We start from the raw sequence: 16,604 nt of genomic DNA, 5'->3' as shown, positions 1-16,604 counted from the left end.
CTCCAATGCAAAATTTGTCATTTTTCCAGCTCCCTTTTGTGTCACTACATTTCCTTTTCCTTTCTAGCAGCCAGAGAGCAGGAGTTCAGCTCGAGAGCAGAGCTTTTTGCATCAGTGCTGTGGCTCTGCAGCCTCCCCGGTCGTTTGCAGGCTCGACAGCACCCGCCAGACCCCGCGGTGCCGCTGCTTCGTAAGGAAGTCGTCTGACCTCAGTGGTCAACTTCCCGTGATGGTGATCTGCGATGATCATCTTGATAATTGCAATTTTTTTTTTTTTTTTTCCCACGGCACTTCGGGGGGTTTTTTAAAGGTTTAAATCATCTTAAAAGTAGCAGCGCTGCCAGATGAGGTAGTCTTTTATTTGAACGGTTCTTCCTGAATCCTGAACAATTTGGAGAATCTTCTACTTGAGCAATTACCCAGCAGGAGGAATCAACACCGATCCACGTCGACTGACAGGTTCCTCTGGGAGATTTCTGCTTCTCCCAGCCCCAGACCACCTGTCAGTGCAATGGGCTCGCTACAGACAGCGCTCCGCACCTACGGGCAAAGCCTGAGGGTACGCTCCACGTTAATTAAAGAACTTCGTTCCTCTTTCTCTCTCATTTCTTATTTATTTATTTTGAAGAAGCAGCTCTGTGAAGAGCTCCTACCGAATATTGAGTCTCTACGCAGTCCAAGCCCTACGCTTGGCAGCAATACAAGTCCAGCGAAAAGGACGGGGAGAGAGATGAAGGGGCGATAAGACGCAGTGCGTGGTTATTTAGGGATGCTGGCACTGCCATAACCTTAGCACAGTGGCAAAGAAATCGTCTTCTCCTCAGGGGAGAGGTTTCCTTGCCCGGCCTTGATTCTGAACCCACACGGTGATGTGTTCTATTAGCTGCATCTGATCCCTGTGCTTTTTTTGTTCCTTTTTGGTTTTCAGATGCTATATTTTAATTAAAAGGAGGAGAAAAAAAAAAAAAGAAAACCGAAAAGTGTAACACTGAGGCTGGAGGCAGAAGATACTGACATCGATTATGTTGTGAAGGATATAATCTTTTGCCAAACTGAGACAAAGCCAGTGATTCCAAGCCAAAAAACAAAAAGAAAAGTGAGATCTCCTACCAGCACTCCTGCGAGCTGCACCTTTATTAAATCCACCTTTCTCTTCCTTCCCTAGAATAGTGTGGGAATTGGGAAAAGGGGACTCAAACCATTTCTTATGGAGATCTGTTGCCTCAGAGTATTTAATAATGAAAATGTAATGACCTGATACGGAATACCTTTCAAGATAATTTTGCAACTGTTTTGAATATTTATGTACCCATGTCTCTGTGTGTGTATGTGTGTATATATAGCTATGAGCAGTGAAATATGCTTTTTATTATACACAGAGAAGGCATTCTTCTTAAGGAGTCATCATCTTTGCATGTTTTTTTCTGACAGAAGGTTGGTTTGTTCATTCACTACTCCTATTATACCTGAAAAAAAGCAGTACATCTGCAATATCCTTTTTTTCCTTCTGATGTCACAGTGCTACACATTCACCCTTTCCCCTTCGTTTGTCAGAGATAATGCCTGTAAGTCAAATGCTGATCTCAAAGTAAATCTGGAGGAATATATAAAAGAGATTTACAGTGAGAAAAACTGAATGGCACTTTTGATCCAAAGGTGGCTTATGGCACTTGTGAATCCAGCCGTTGCAGTAGGTGTTTGCGTGCTGACTGACACTACGTTGGAGAACTGAACTGAAGCTGGAACTTGCTTAGGGGCTTTAGTTCCAGCATTTCATTTTTTGCTCTGACAGCTTTTAAAAAATGCCGTGTAGGACCAGGAAGCTATGTGACTTTCAGCCATATCCCCTAATCAGATTCAGAATGCTTTAACTATTGCTGTAAAGTGTGAAATCTCCTCTGGGCTGCTGTTCTTCCTTTGGCACCATTTCCACTGGAAGCCTGCCACCTGCGCAACACAAAAATAGGAAACTCAACCTCTGGCCAGATTTTAACGTTTTAAAACAACTCCTAAAAGGGAGAGCACCAGTGAAGGTTAAAAGCAAGCAAGAGAAGAGTAAGACATGACAGAAAGCAAACCTGGAGGATGGAGCAGGCAGAATTAGCAGTACAGAAAACCAGCTAGAAAGGTAAATCTCAGATATAAAGACAAGGAGGATAAGGAAAGAGGAAGGAGGATGAAGGAACACATAAAGAGGAGAAGGAAAAGGGGAAAAAAAACCCCACCCAAAACAGGAAGATGACAAATATCAGAGAGGGAAAGAGGGAGCAAAGTAGGAGGGATAAAGGCAGATGATGAAATCAGGGAGCAGACCTGAACAGACAGCATTGAGAGTGGGCTATTTTTTTTCTCTCCTATGGCCCCGAGGGAGCTTGACTTGCTAATCAAGGTACGTATGTGTTCAGCCCCGTAACCAGCTAGATCTTATGCTGATGTCGGCAAGAACTGGCAGCTGAAGACAAGAGATTGTCTCTGTTCAAAGGAGCCTCTGCAATGCATACCCATTCCTCCTCGGGGGGCTCTGGCTTTCCCCAGGTGAAACCCCCTTGGCAGGGGATGTACTACCTCAGTTCACCCTGATGGAAGCAGGCAGGGAGAGATTTAGGCCCAAATTTAAATAGTTGATAATGGCGGCTTCACTCCAGTTCCTTCAACCCCAGAGATCCAAATTCACACAGGCTAGCGAGCCTTGTCTCCCTCCGCTCCCTTTTTTTATAGATGGTTCAAAGCAAGCCCCCAGCATTACCACTTTGAACCATTTGCCCTGGAGAAGCCGATCTTTCACCATTTGTTAGGAGGGAAGCTCCCACTGGCTCCTCAAGTCCAGACATAGGGCGTGTGAACACCTTTCCAGCGTCTGAAACCATCAGACATACCCTCAGGCAGTTTTTAGCACACCTCTCCTATGAGAAGTATGATAGAAGAATTAGGTATTGGTATTATTTATTAACAATCTTCAGTGACCTATCCGAAATGAATGATCACCTTCAGTCTAAAAGACTGCCACGTGCACCACCTCACCTGGGAATCTCAGCAAAAGGAGCAGAAATACTTAATGAGTGTTGGGAATGCTCTTTTATTCCTAGCAGTGATCCTTCACACCTCGGATTATCTCCAAGAGAGGCTGAATGGAAAAAGTAGGGAAACCTGTACTGTGAGAGTTTTCTGTGACCAAGTGGAGGACTTACAGAGACTATGGAGCTGAAAAGCTTCCCTACGAAATCTGCAAAGATAAAGGCTGGGCCCAAACCAGGAGAGTAGACAGTAACTGAAATAATTATTTGATAATTACCAAGCGTCTGAAATGAAGTGGTTTGATAATTTCATTCCAGTCCATAGAGGACAAATATAAAAAACGACCACTATGGTTGAACTTTCCTTCAGCTAGTCATCACCTACACAGACAACTGTATACTGCTGCTGCACTATAACCTGCGAGTGTTTTGTGTACAATGCTCTTTGTCTTACGTGTTTGGAGCCAAATTCTCACAAACATATTATACAGGCAAATTATGGCCCTAGAAAGACTCCTGGACTTACTCACCACCGCGTTACTCCAGCTTCACGACAGCATATCGCTGCTGATCTCAGGGCCGTTCTAACTGGGTGAAACCTGAAGGATATGGTGGTGAACCAAGTATCATGAATGCAGCAATTCCCTAAAAATTATATGGGTTTAGGTCAGGCTTGTACACGCAAGGAAGCGCAACCTACTTTAAAACACATTTTAGGCTCTCTGATGTTACCATGTACTCTAGATGTGGTCCCTCTCTGCCCCAGCCCTTTCCAAGGCAGAATTTCCCTCTCCTAAGAAAGAAACACTAATAAGAAAAGTGTGGACTGCCAGGAGCCACTGATACTTTTTTGATAGCTTGGGCTGACCCCAAGGCTGAGCAAGCACACGCTGGGTTAACGTGGAGGGGCGGTTCTCACTGTCACCAATTTTACCGTCTGTATTATAGGGTATCTTTCACTTTTCAAAAGCTCTGAAATACCTTTTTTTTTTTTTTTTTTCCTCTGCAGTGCAGCAGCATATAGAAGCCCAGACAGGGTTCAGGCCTCATCATACCAAAAAACCACACCAGTCAAATTCCCACAAATTGATTGAATCGTGTCGATTTTATTGTATCAGTGCAACGCAAGCAAAACAAGATATACTGTGCCGGAATAACGTGGCATTTGTTCCAGTGAAATTTTATACTTATGTAGTTTTCCTTTTTATAAATAGGGATTAAAAGGTGGTTTATCTACAATATAATGAGAATCGTCTTTATGGAAAGTTTTATTAAACTCAAGCAGTGACAAAGGCATTACTTAATTGCTCGAAATGCTGGTAATGCAGCAACTGGCATAGGTTTGATGTGCACAACAATGGTTCACGTATTGACTAAATGGCAAGTCTTCATATGGATTTACACAGCGACAGCCTACTCTTAAAAAACTTCATACGTGAACACTTTCTTCCAGGAATAACTGTAATTTTCTCTGCAGCAAGAATTTTCATGCAAAAAGATACTTAGAAATTGCGACCATCCCCTTTCACATCCTCGTTAATATGAATAAACTTTTAACTGAGAAGTCATGCACGCCATAACATTTATAACATAAGATACTGAAAATATTATTAGATCTTTAACTTCCACAAAGCTATCAGCGTAATATCATATTCAATAGCATAATCGTACTGTGAGCATTTCCCTAGTGCAATGCTATAAAAATGTCAACTTTAAGATAATAAGAGACCAAACGCTAGCTAGAGAGAGTATGCCTGATGTACAAAGAGACAAATATATTGCCCATCCCTTCTGTCTTAAAGCTGTGTTTACCTTAGCTCAGCTGAATTGAAATAGGGTGCAAATAACTATTCCAGAGCAACTGCACTTCTAGATGAAATCGAACTTAAAACTGAGGGAATTCAAAATGAAGGTTCAAAGCGATGACATGGGATGGCTCAGTGCTTTCGCTGGTGTTCTCTTGTGCTCCTACCTGAGGACAGAACAAGGTGTGAGGAAAATGGCTTTTCTTTCCTCTTCGGTGTTACTCAAGAATGACACCCATTTGTGCACAGACCCACGGGCACCATGGGTGGCATCACGTGGAGGGCACCATGACCCGTCCACCCAAACTTTTGAACGCACCACCCCAATCACCTTTCGGCTCCCAAAATAAGGATCAGCTGGGAGTTCAGTGGGAAACAGGCCCAACGCTGCTGGGAAAACATCGCAATCTTTACGCACAGTGGTTTGGGTGATGGCCATGCAGCAGAAGGTCTGGAAGGCAACAACCAGAAAGATTACTCGGCTGTTAGGGATAACATTTGTGGCTGGCAGTTGCAATTCCTCCTGCTGATTAGAAACAGTTCTCTCCAAGAGCGGTTCCTGCGGGATTACAACATATCCCAGCGTTTTGTAACCATCACTGAAGTTCTGGGTTTTTTCCTCACAATCAGTATGGAAAAAGTAGTCTGTGACGGAGGAAAGGTCAAGAGAAAGAGGTTGTTTCAAACTAATTGCTTTCTGAAAGTGGAAAAATATTATGTTTATTTATACAGTAGAGAGAGTGCACTGTGGAAAAGGGCACAGGGAGACAGGTTTCGCCACTGCTTCCTGTCTAGAGATTTCTGTGTAGCGCGAGGTTCAAGCACAGGTGAGTCACCTCATGTAATGCTGTAATTTGAAAGGGTAGATGCCCAGTTCTGGCCTACTGTTGCAAAGCTCTCTCTGTAATAGTCAATGGAGAAAAATGGTCCCCACAGATGAGAAAATCGTATGCCTGTTCTTAGCATCGGATCAGCTCCAGCAGGACCTTGCTTCTCCCTGCTGGGGGTTGGGTCTGGGCACCTAGTTCATGTAAATACAAAGAAACCCAGGCCAGCTGTCTGTGCCTGGCGTGGCCCACCCTCAGATGTGCAATCCGTACATTTTATTTCTAATTTACAGAGGGCTCTATGAGAAGCATAAAAAGAGAAGAAAGAAACTGCAATAGAGGAAGAAAGGAAAAGGCAAGGCAAATACGGAAAAAGAGGGAAGGAGGGGAAAATTACAGTACCGAAAGCAGGATGTGAATGCAGAAGGAAATTAGGATAAATGACCAACCACTAGTAGAAAATGCTACACGGGCTTCCAGTTGCTGTTGTACAGGATTGCTAAACAGAAAACTGTGAATCTTGTAGAAGTATTAGTACCTTTATATAAATGTGATATCCCAACTAATCGGTCTTTCATTGCTTCCCTAAGAAGATGTCAAGCACTTTACCTACACTTTCCTTCTCACCGTCATACCCCAGTATTTCTAGCTGAAATTCTTTTTGACAACTTTGCCTTCAGAGTCTGAAAGTTTCTCCATTGTCCACTCGCTTAATTTTGAAAGACGTCTACGTCTTCAGTTACGCTTTTTCACACACTTGGGTAAACCAACTCCCCTCGGGCATATTTTGTTCTCGAAATCCCGTCATTTCTTGACAATGCAGCAAAAATAGCTCTGACCACTACGATGCTGACCAACATCAACTCATTGTCTGCTTGCACTCTGCCATCTACCTGCGCCTAACTGCTCTTTTGTTCCGTACTTAGGACATGTGCTCTTTGTTCTGTTTGTACAGCATCTTGCAAAATGGCATCCTCGCCTGCGACCCGGGGCTCCTGCGTGCAAAGATGGTACAGGTAATTAACGCCAGCGTTTTGCCTAGCGCTGCACATGAACCGCGTCGTACCTGCAAGCCTTTAAACGCAAAAGCCCTCACACCGCGCACCGGTACCAGGTAACACCGCTCTCTCCTGGGTTTGGGCCGGTGCCCATCACCTCCTCCACCCGCCTCAGGGTAACAGGCTGGTTTAGACGAAGGTTTCTAAGCAGAACCTCGTGTTCTGCTGGTGGTTTTTGGTTCCCCCCTCCCCTGTTTCTTTATTACTGTAAAGCACGGCCCGCAGCAGTTTCTTTGGGAAGGAGAACAAGGCAATCTGGACACTCTCGCAGGCAAATACCCTGCAATACAGAAAAAGCGGTTTTTTTGGTTTTTTTCCCGGGGACGAGCCGCGCAGGCCAGCTGACATCCCTCCCGCTGCCGGCCAGCCCGGTTCTCCCGGCAACCCGCCTCACGCCTCCCCGCCGGGGACAGCCCCTCCGCCGGTTCCGCGGCTCTCTACCCTCGCCGCCCACCGCCTGAGAGGGCCGAGTCAGCGGGGGCCGCCGCCGCCGGCGGCTTCCCCCCCCCCGCCCCCGCGGCCTTTCCTCAGACCGCGGCCTCCGAAACGGGCCCCGGCGCCCGACCGAGCTCCTCCCGGCCGGGGGAAAAAAAAACTACGGCGGGGCAGCTCCTTCCCACACCCGCCGAGGCCTCCGCGGCCCCTCAGCCCTCCCGGCCTACCCCGGGGCGGCCCGTTCCCCGCTCCCCGGCGGGACAATGGCCAAGGGCGCCCCGCACGCCAGCCGGGGCCGCCCCCCCTCCTCCTTCTCCGCCTCAGCGCCGGGCCCGCCCCGCTCCGCCTCTCCCGCCGCCCCCAGCAGCCCCCGCGGCGCCCCGGCCCCGCCGCCGCTGCCGCCGCCGCCCGGCTCGCAGCTCCCGAGCAGCCGCCGCTGCCGCCGGCGGTTGCGAACCTGCCGCCGTGCGCGGCCCGCCGGGCGCCGCCGCGGCCTGCGGGGGGCCGCTGGTTGGCGGCGAAGAGCGGGGACGGACGGACGGACGGACACGCGTGTGAGGGAGGAGGAGGCGGCAGCAGCGGCAGGAGTTTCCCCGACAGCTGGAGGTTGCGGCGGCGGCTCCTCCTCCTCGGGTCCCCGTTAGAAGCCGAGAGACCCCCCGCGCTCCCTCCTTATTGACAAACACACACACAAAGGGCCGCGCCGGGGACGCGTCTGGAGCCGGCATGGGAGACAAGAAGAGCCCGACCAGGTAGGGGCAGCGCCTCCTCCTCCTCCTTCTCCCTTTCCCCGGGCCCTTTCCGTTGGCGGCCGGGTGCGCGGAGCCGGTGGCGATGGCGGCCGGCGGGGCGCCCCCGGGGGAGGGGGGGTAAGGCGGCAGGGTGAGGGCGTCGCGCCCGGTGTTGCCCCTGGCGCTCGTGTGTCTCCGCAGGCCGAAGCGGCAGCCGAAACCCTCCTCGGACGAGGGTTACTGGGACTGCAGCGTCTGCACCTTCCGCAACAGCGCCGAGGCCTTCAAGTGCATGATGTGCGACGTGAGGAAGGGCACCTCCACACGGTGGGTCGCCGGCAAGCGGAGGCGTTTTTGGGCGGCCTCCCGCCGCCCCGGGGTGTGAGGGGGAGAGGGAGGGCGGCTGTGACAGGAATCGGGTGCCGGGAGGAGGAGGGGGGAGAGCCGTTGGGCGGCTTCCCGCCGCCCCGCGGTGTGAGGGAGGGAGGGCGGGCGGGCGGCCGTGACAGGAATCGGGTCACGTTTACCGGGATCAACACACCCCACACCCCCCGCTCCTCGGCCCGGGGCTCCCCGGTCAACGTGACCCAAGCCCGTCTGTGTGTGTGAGGAAACAGAAATAATAAATACCGAGAAGGGCGTAATTGCCCGCACAGCCTAACCCCGGAGAGGCCGTGCCCCTCACGAAGAAGAGCTGTCCCCTGGGGGGTGCCTTGCTAAGACACTTACCCTTTAGTGGGGTTGTTTTTTGTGGTGTTTTTTTTTAAATTTTCTTTTCTTTTAAACTCATTTTTTTCTCCGAGTTTAACTTTGCCTCATAAATACCCCCTCCTTTTTTTATTATTATTATTTTTGTAATTTGCTTTTCATCACTGAACATCACCATCCAGGTTTCTGGGGGCTGTAGGGGTGGATAATAGCCCTTCGCTGTTTAGGGGAGGAATTGTTGATTAGCTGAATTGCGCCGTATGGAAGTGCCACCCTGCGTATCCGTGACTTCCCAGGAGGACCTTTTCTCCGTGCACCCGTCGGAAAGCTTGCGGTGGATTGCCTGGTTCCTGCGTTTGCCGGTGTTTTTCAGTATTGTGGCCTAAACGTGCGTGCTTGGGGAATGGAGGCTTTTTATAAAACGAACGGGAGTGTGCTTGTAGCCGTTGCATGCTAACCGAAGAGAATATTGCTAAAGAATCCTTTGTTACGGTTATCATACCTATGGGTTAATCCCGTCGGCAAGAGAAGTTTAAGTGGCAATGAAAGTTGCAATCCTATCAAAAGCAGCAATTACGTTCTAGATACAGGTAAAAGCAGTGCTGAATGTGACTTGCAACAAACATTACATGTTTGAAATTGTAAGTGCAAAGGCTGGGTCCATTTACTTGACAAAAAAGGTTCATCTTTATTTCTGTCTGGTGTTGATATCCTAGACTTCTGAAAACCGGAATGAGTGTTGAAAGGACTTCTCGTAACTTTAGTTTTGAATACTAGTTGATTTTTAAATTTTTTTTTTTATCAAGGAAATCAGTGAGGTACATGCACTGAAAAGAGTTGCATCTGTCACATATTGCATAGTTTCCAGTTACAACAATGGTATTGTGTTTATATCACAGATAGATGTGTACAGATCAGTAATATTCAGCAAAATAATACCGCTGAAGTAACAAATGCAGAATCTTTAAAACAGCACGAATAAAGCCTCTTTAACCTCCAGTTAGTTTGATAGGCAAAGTCAGTTTAACATTATGTTTTGTTGCATTGGAAACTCAGTTGGATAAAAGCACTAAAACTTAAAAAAAACCCAAACCAAACACCCCCCACCCCGCCCACCCCCCAAACAAAAAACCAAACCAAACTAAAAAAAAAAAGTGTGGAAAAAATAAACAGTCCTGGGAAACCAATATTATCATTGCCTTCTTTTTTCCCCCGCTTGAATAATTCATAATTTTTTAATAAGTTAGCAACAAAATGCCTTTTTCTTTGTTTTGTTTGTTTGTTTCCGCTTTCTCCGCCACAGTGATCTGGTATGCAGAGCTTTAGTTGGTACATTGATTTTTGTTTCTCTGCTTAAACTCTGAAACAATGTGTAGCTGAGTAGGTTTATGGGTTTCTTTTTCCCATAAGATTTAAATGGGTTGCATTTTCTAATGTTTGCAAAGTCCAGGATTTACACATGGCATGAGATAAATACAGGTTGAGGTTTTAGGCCCCCATTCTGAAATTAGATTTGAACTAGTAAGTAGACCTTTGTGTCTATGGAGAGAATCATTAGGGTGCCAAAGAGACACAAAAGGCCATTTGGATGGAATTTTTTTTTTTTTTAAGGAGCTGGAGTCCAGGAGACCAAATTGAGGCCTTGTTAAAACATTTGCTGGTACTGCCTATACAACAAAATGTTTTTCATCAGTGTTGGTCAGAATAACAATACTATGGTGTTTTGATGACACTGTGAATGGCTTTTTTTTTTTTTTTTTTCTTCCATTTTGAAGCTTAGTGTTAGATTAAGTTGATGTCTCAGCACGGTTCTTAGTGTGTAATGGTTCTTACTTCAAAATGTCTACTGTGTTTTTTTACTGATGAGAGCTTTGTCTATAAGGCGTTGTAAAGCACTGGGTTTTTTTTTAGTTCAGAGAAACCTGTTTCTTTGTGGTGGACAGTTTAATGTCTGCTTCTGCATGTTAAAATTCACTAAATGCGACCAGATTTGCAGATAGAAAAACAGGCAATCATAGTCAAGTTTAGTGGTTTTGAAGGCCACTGGAAATTAGATGCAAAGTTGATTAAAACAGTTGTATTTTTTTATACTAATCATGTACAATTAACGTTACGGAAATATTTTCAGGTGTGGGGTAGGGTTTGTGGGTGTTTTCACTGTTGAATAATTTCTTCTCTCTGAAAGAGTTATCTTTTATGCCAGAGGCTAGACATGGATTATGATCTTTAACAACTGGTGGAATTGTTAAGATTAGTGGAAATAATTCTTATGACTTCTTGATTATATTTTAATATACTTCTAGACTGAATTTTCAAAGCAGATTGGATCATGGAGTTAAATTAACTTTGTCCATGGCAGTATCACCTTGAATGGTTAAACTGGGCTGTGCTTGGATGGGAGATGTCCAAGAGAAGTCCTGGAATGCTGCAGGAAGTGATGTAACTCGTTCCCAAGGTGGCACTCTTTTCTTTGGGTTGGTACTAAAGGAGTGCCCCAGTGTGGTGCCGGTTAGATGTGCCCTGAATCGGATGTAAAACTAAGATCCTATCTGCCAGTTGGAAATCCCTGTACCTTTCGCTGTAGAACCGTTGCCAGACTTTAATTTGGTAATGTCACCGAGGATCTAAATTTTCCCTTTAGATGCGGCTTTCTTATTTACTTTCTAACCTAAATTGTTCTGTATTGTTGCCTGGGTACTGAGAAATTACTATGTTCCTCTTGATAGGAGACTGTACTGAATATAGTAATTTTCTATATGTGACCTTTGAAACATTTTGAAATCTTTCTAGATGAAAGATGTTGTATAAATGTAAGGAACCTAGGGCTGTAATAATCATTCCTTACTTGGACAAATCTCCTGCTGAAGTTCATTAGAACCATGAGTAAGGAATGCTGAACAGAACCCTAACGTAGTGTGTTATAGAGGGAACTGGTAACAAACTCTATATTTAGGTTGCCTAATAGTTTCCATTATAAAGAACTTGTATGATCTCTTTGAGAAGCTCTATTGTTTGCAAAAGCCGTTGAAGTTTGGCAAGAGGAAGAGCCCTTAGGCTAAATAAGTGGTTTGATTTCCTTGCCCCATGAAATTGTTTAAGTTTTGCTGAGACATAAATGCTTGAAAATCATCATTCCCCCTCTATCACTGGTGTTGTACAGAAAAGTAAAGTAATTGCTGGAACACTGAAAAAGCCCAGACTGGCATCACTGTAAAAGCAACAGTGGCAACGATGATATGCTGACAACCCAGAAGGGATTTACTTGGCTCCTGGGGAGGTTATAGTGGGGTTGCTGAATTTGTTCTGACTCTCATAATTACTGCTTTGCCAAAAGGAAGTTGTCTCCATGGGCACGCTACCATTTCTTTCCTTTCTTTCCTTCTGCTCTTCATGGCACTATCTTGAATCAGGAGTACACCAATCCTGGTTGACCTTCAAGAATTGGGCTAGATCCTTGGACAGACCTTACCGCAGCAAGTATTTGCTCCCAGTTTGTCTGTCCTTGAGTAGGTGTTTGGTTTTTGTTTGTGGTTTTTTTTTTTCTTGCCAGCTAACACGGTTAGTCATTGTAATTTAGATGTGTTGTAAAGCTGAAGATTAAAGAGTTCCAGTGTTGCTGGGAAGAAGTACACAGGAGGGCTAGCATTCTCTCTAAAGGGATGTACGTTTGCTACTCCCTTCTGTCTTCTAGGAGGCTGTGTTACTGCTCCATCACCTCTCTGCTCCATCTTCCTCAGATCGTATTAACGCTTTTGTTATTCAGTTAGTGACAGCATCCAGATTTAAAATTGCCTGTCACTTTGCTTTTCTTCATGTGGTTTTTATGCATGTGTGTTGTGGTCTGGTCTCTAGTTGGAGGATCCCATTCTTTTCTGCATGCTGTGACAAACCGCTTCTCCGTTCAGTGTGAAGGATGAGCAGCCAGGGAGGTGTAGTGTGAGCTACAGGAGGAACTGCAAATCTGGCTTTTTAAACTTTGAAATGCTTGGCATGATATTCTGCTATGTAAATAAAGGAAGAAAGGGTGGCAGGGATACGTGATCAATGTCCCCTTTCCAGAGTCGATAGCATCCTGTGATTTTTTTTAGATTAGGAAAAAGGGCAGAATTCCAAAGGGTGTTTTCACTAATAATATTCTCTTAGCTAATAATAGAAGGTTTGTTGTACAAAGATGTACCTACTTTATGCTTGTTACGGTTTTATTTAATTTTCATTTTTAGAACTACTTTTATTGCTTGCTTTGAATTCAGTAAAAACTTCATGTTACCTACGAATCTGTGAGACTTAATGCACGCTGTTCAAGCCCATGGTATTTTCCTTTTGGCAGGGGGAAAGAAGGAGAGAGAATAAGGCGATAAAACGGGTTCAGGTAACTTTTGTGAAGTTGGGGGGGGGAAGTTGGTGGTGTTTTGGGTTTTGGTTTGGTTTTTTTTAAGGTATTCTTCTCTGATATACGTGTTGGGTGAGCTGCTATACGCAATATCATTTACATAAAATAGCCCCTGACACTTCTAGTCAGAATGAGAAAGTCATCTCAAGTCAGGATGAATTTCTGTGGATTCGGGATCTATACCTCTTAACATCCTGTACTGCTGAAGTAGAGACGTATGTAACCAGGTGAATGGGGGCATGGCTTCCGTGTCCTGTGCTCTATTGATCTCCATTACTGAATTGTTCCTTTTCTCCCAGCCTAAGGTATGAAAAGCCAATTTTAAATCATACCAGACAGAAGGAACTGGAATGCTATCTTTGTATATTTGCTTGATATTTGGTCTGTGCCCCTTGATTGTGCCTGAAAGTGTGGCCATTTAATATGTGCATGTATTTTATAAGCATGTCTGACAGCCTCCTAAATATGAGATACAGGTCTCCACTTGAAGCTGTCATGAATTTGTTTTATGCTTTGAGAAGCATAAATAAAATGTTTTACTTTTTTAACTTGGATATCAAGGTCATTTTTCTTCAGAAAATATGTGCAATTTGTTTAGTCATGTACCATCTGGATGTTTATAAGCACAAATCAGTTACATTTAACCAAATCTGGTATTTGTGTTTCTGTTGAAATGCAGTACTGCTCAGGACAGAGAGTTGGTACTTATCTTGTATATCTGGTTTAACATGTCTGTTTTACAACAGCTTGTTAAGGACACTCTCTTCTGCCTTCCAGTATGCAGCCTCTGTGTGCGCACATGCGCATGAGTGTGTCGGGGGAAGGTTGTGAAGGAGAAAAAGAGGAAAAACCACCTGTCATGCTGATTTTACAAATACATGACTGAATCAAGCTTAACAGACTGAAGAGCTGTTGGTTACTTACTTGGTTACTTGAAGAAGGAAATATTTGCAGGAATTAAGTGAGTGGAAAAGTCATATATAATCCATATTTTACCAGGCTCTGTATTGCAACTTTTATGTTTTTAGCTTAAATATCAAATTATGAAGAGAAGTATGAATAAATAGTTCTCTTTTGCTCTGCAGATAGCCATCAGGTAATCTAGTCATTCTGGACTTCCAGTCTTACTTTTAGAATAAGTTTTTTAAAGTAACCTTTGGAAGTATTTAGGAATTTATTTAGGAATTCTTTTCCCTGAAAAATATAGTGAAACTTAAGAATTTTGCACACATCAACTTGAATGAGATTTTGTTTTTTCCATATAAAACAATGAAGTAATTTTTTATTGACTGGAGTAGCTCTGTTACGTGCCGTTGATAGGCGTAGCTTGTATAGGCAACAGAGAATGCAATGGGCAGCCAATCAAGAGAACATAAAGTTTATATATTAGAGAGACTACATAAGTAGTTGGTTTTGGGGGGGAGTTGTGGTTGTTTTGTTTTGTTTTGTTTTTTTAAGGTTAATTCTGTTGTTAAATCTCTGTGGGTTTGAACCTTGCATATTTTCATCCGTTACTCTAAACAGCTCATGAAAAAGTGTTCCTTTTTTTTCTTTTTTTTAAAGTGTGAGTTTGGTATTTTTCTTTTCATGTTTGTTTGGGTTTGTTTCTCTAACTCTTTCCTGATGTCTATTACAGCTTGGGCTTTTTTTTTTTTTTTTCTTCCCTTTTGTAATGCAGTCTCCCCAGAACAAAACAAATGGTATTTCATTTTATATTGGGCTAAGACCTGGTAGGGTCTGTTTGGTCCAACTTTGATAGTTGATTTAAACCTAGTTTAGTTGTTTCTTTTTGCATCATATTGAAAATAGTAGTTATGTCAGCAGTCACCTTTGGCCAGAAATTTAGGTAGCTGTCATTGTGACTTGGCCTTCTATGTATATATACCTTACACAATTAAAGAAACAAACACGGAGCAGAAAGAAACCTATTGCTTTCTATAAACTTTCTCTCTTCCCCTCCTGTGATAACTAATGATGTCAGAGCTGCTGAACAAGAAGAAAAACTTCTTAGCTCTCTATTTCCAAGATCTCGGATCTGATCATGGATTTAGGAGATATGCTCTCTAGAAGGCCAGCTTTGTTAATGGGCAATGCAGGGTCAGAGGTATGTTCTGCCAGTTAAGAATGGCTTGTTCAGCTGAATTGTAGCAAAGCCAAGCAAAATAGGTTAGCATTTGTTTTCCACAGTTACTAAAGCAGTAAAAGCTTTGAATACATTTGGGCTCATTATAGGGATAGTTCTAAGGAGGCTAACATGTCTCATTTGGCTTATGCATGTTGCCCTGGGAACTCAGGATGGAAAAGGTCTTCCAGAGAGTTAGATGCTCTCCCATACTGAAAGAGCATCAGTAAACCTGGGTGACTTCTAACATGATCTTTGTTCTAACAAGTCTCCAGTGAAGGAGACTGTAATCCCTTCAGACAGCTTATTTGTAGTGCTTTTTACCCTTGACGTTTTTCCAGATATCTAACCTTTCTGTTCAGTAAGATAAGTTGATTTATACTCCCCCTATCCCCAGTGAGTTACCCACTGTGTTAGTACTTCCTTGGTTATTGGGTTATGGTTTCCATGTTCACCCATTTTCTCTCTCTAAGTCTTCCTTACAGAAACAATATTTCAGCAGCCCTTTCTCATAGGCGAGTGTTGCTCAGTTTGTATCGTGATTCTTTATTGTTGACTCTTTGGCCGAGTCATTTCTAGTGTAAGGTTTAGTGGGACTATGCCTTTCCAGAATCCTGCTAAATTATGATGTCTGATGTTGGTACTTCCCTGGTTGAGGTTTCTCCTCTTGTGCAATAGTATCAGGATGTTGGCTTCTCTGTGCCTTGCAGCCTACTTATCTAAGTACAGTCTGGTGTCCTTTTGTGTCCCATTGTTAGTTAAGTAGGGATTTTTTTTATGCAGTTGTGGGGCCTGTGGTGCTTTATGCTGTCTTTCTTGGATTTCATCATTTTCATTTTTGAGTCATCTTAACTCAGGATGGTCTTGGCAGATAGTTCTCACCACCTTTAAGCCTGGTGCTGTTTGCTCGTTCTGTTCCTTTGTCCAGAGCATGATTAAGAACATTAAATAGTATACCTGTAGAACCTCACTATAAATGCTATCCTACATCTACAGCTGGTGGTTAAGAACTATTAAAAACAAACAAACCCTACATTTGAACTTCGTTCTGCATGATTTTGTCCCAGTCATAGTCTAGCTTGAGTGGGAGAATGTATTTTTGATTGCATCCCACCCAAGTCAAGACTTGGAACATGCATTGCTTTTCTCCTAGGCACTAGGACAATTAGCTCATTAGAGAAACTAGACTGTGTCAAGCCAATTGGCTTTATCCTTTAATGCTCCCAATTGTTAGTTTCTAGTATCTTTCTGAAATTTGACTTAGGCTGAGTCATCTACTACTTCCTGCGTTTTTATTTGCCCATCTTGTGATTTCTCTTTTCTTTTTTTCCTTTTTCTCTTCTGCAGTACTTGGTGACTTCTTCCATCTTGCTGTGGTTCTCTAAACAATTTGTTTCCAAGGGTGAATTTCATTAGATGCTGTTGACTGCCATATAACATTCAGTAGCCCAGTCTGTTTCTTATTCTAACTTGTACTCATATCCCCTTTTTAAATTTGCTTATATGGAATTAAA

At 44.0% G+C, this 16,604-nt stretch overlaps 1 protein-coding gene across 1 annotated transcript in view; it reads left to right on the top strand.

The window, feature by feature from the left end:
* Positions 1-7,544: 7,544 nt before the first annotated feature.
* YAF2 (YY1 associated factor 2) overlaps positions 7,545-16,604 on the top strand; it is a 28,125-nt gene continuing 19,065 nt past the window's right edge. The window contains exons 1-2 of the mRNA XM_049814340.1: positions 7,545-7,891; positions 8,072-8,197. Coding sequence (XP_049670297.1) covers positions 7,866-7,891; positions 8,072-8,197 — 152 coding nt within the window. The 5' untranslated portion in view covers positions 7,545-7,865. The remainder of the gene's footprint in view (positions 7,892-8,071; positions 8,198-16,604) is intronic.

Source organism: Accipiter gentilis, chromosome 11 (genome assembly GCF_929443795.1).
Source record: "Accipiter gentilis chromosome 11, bAccGen1.1, whole genome shotgun sequence".
Classification (NCBI taxonomy): Eukaryota; Metazoa; Chordata; class Aves; order Accipitriformes; family Accipitridae; genus Astur; species Astur gentilis.
The sequence above is the reverse complement of the archived record's forward strand: the minus strand, read 5'-3'. Positions and strand labels throughout refer to the sequence as shown.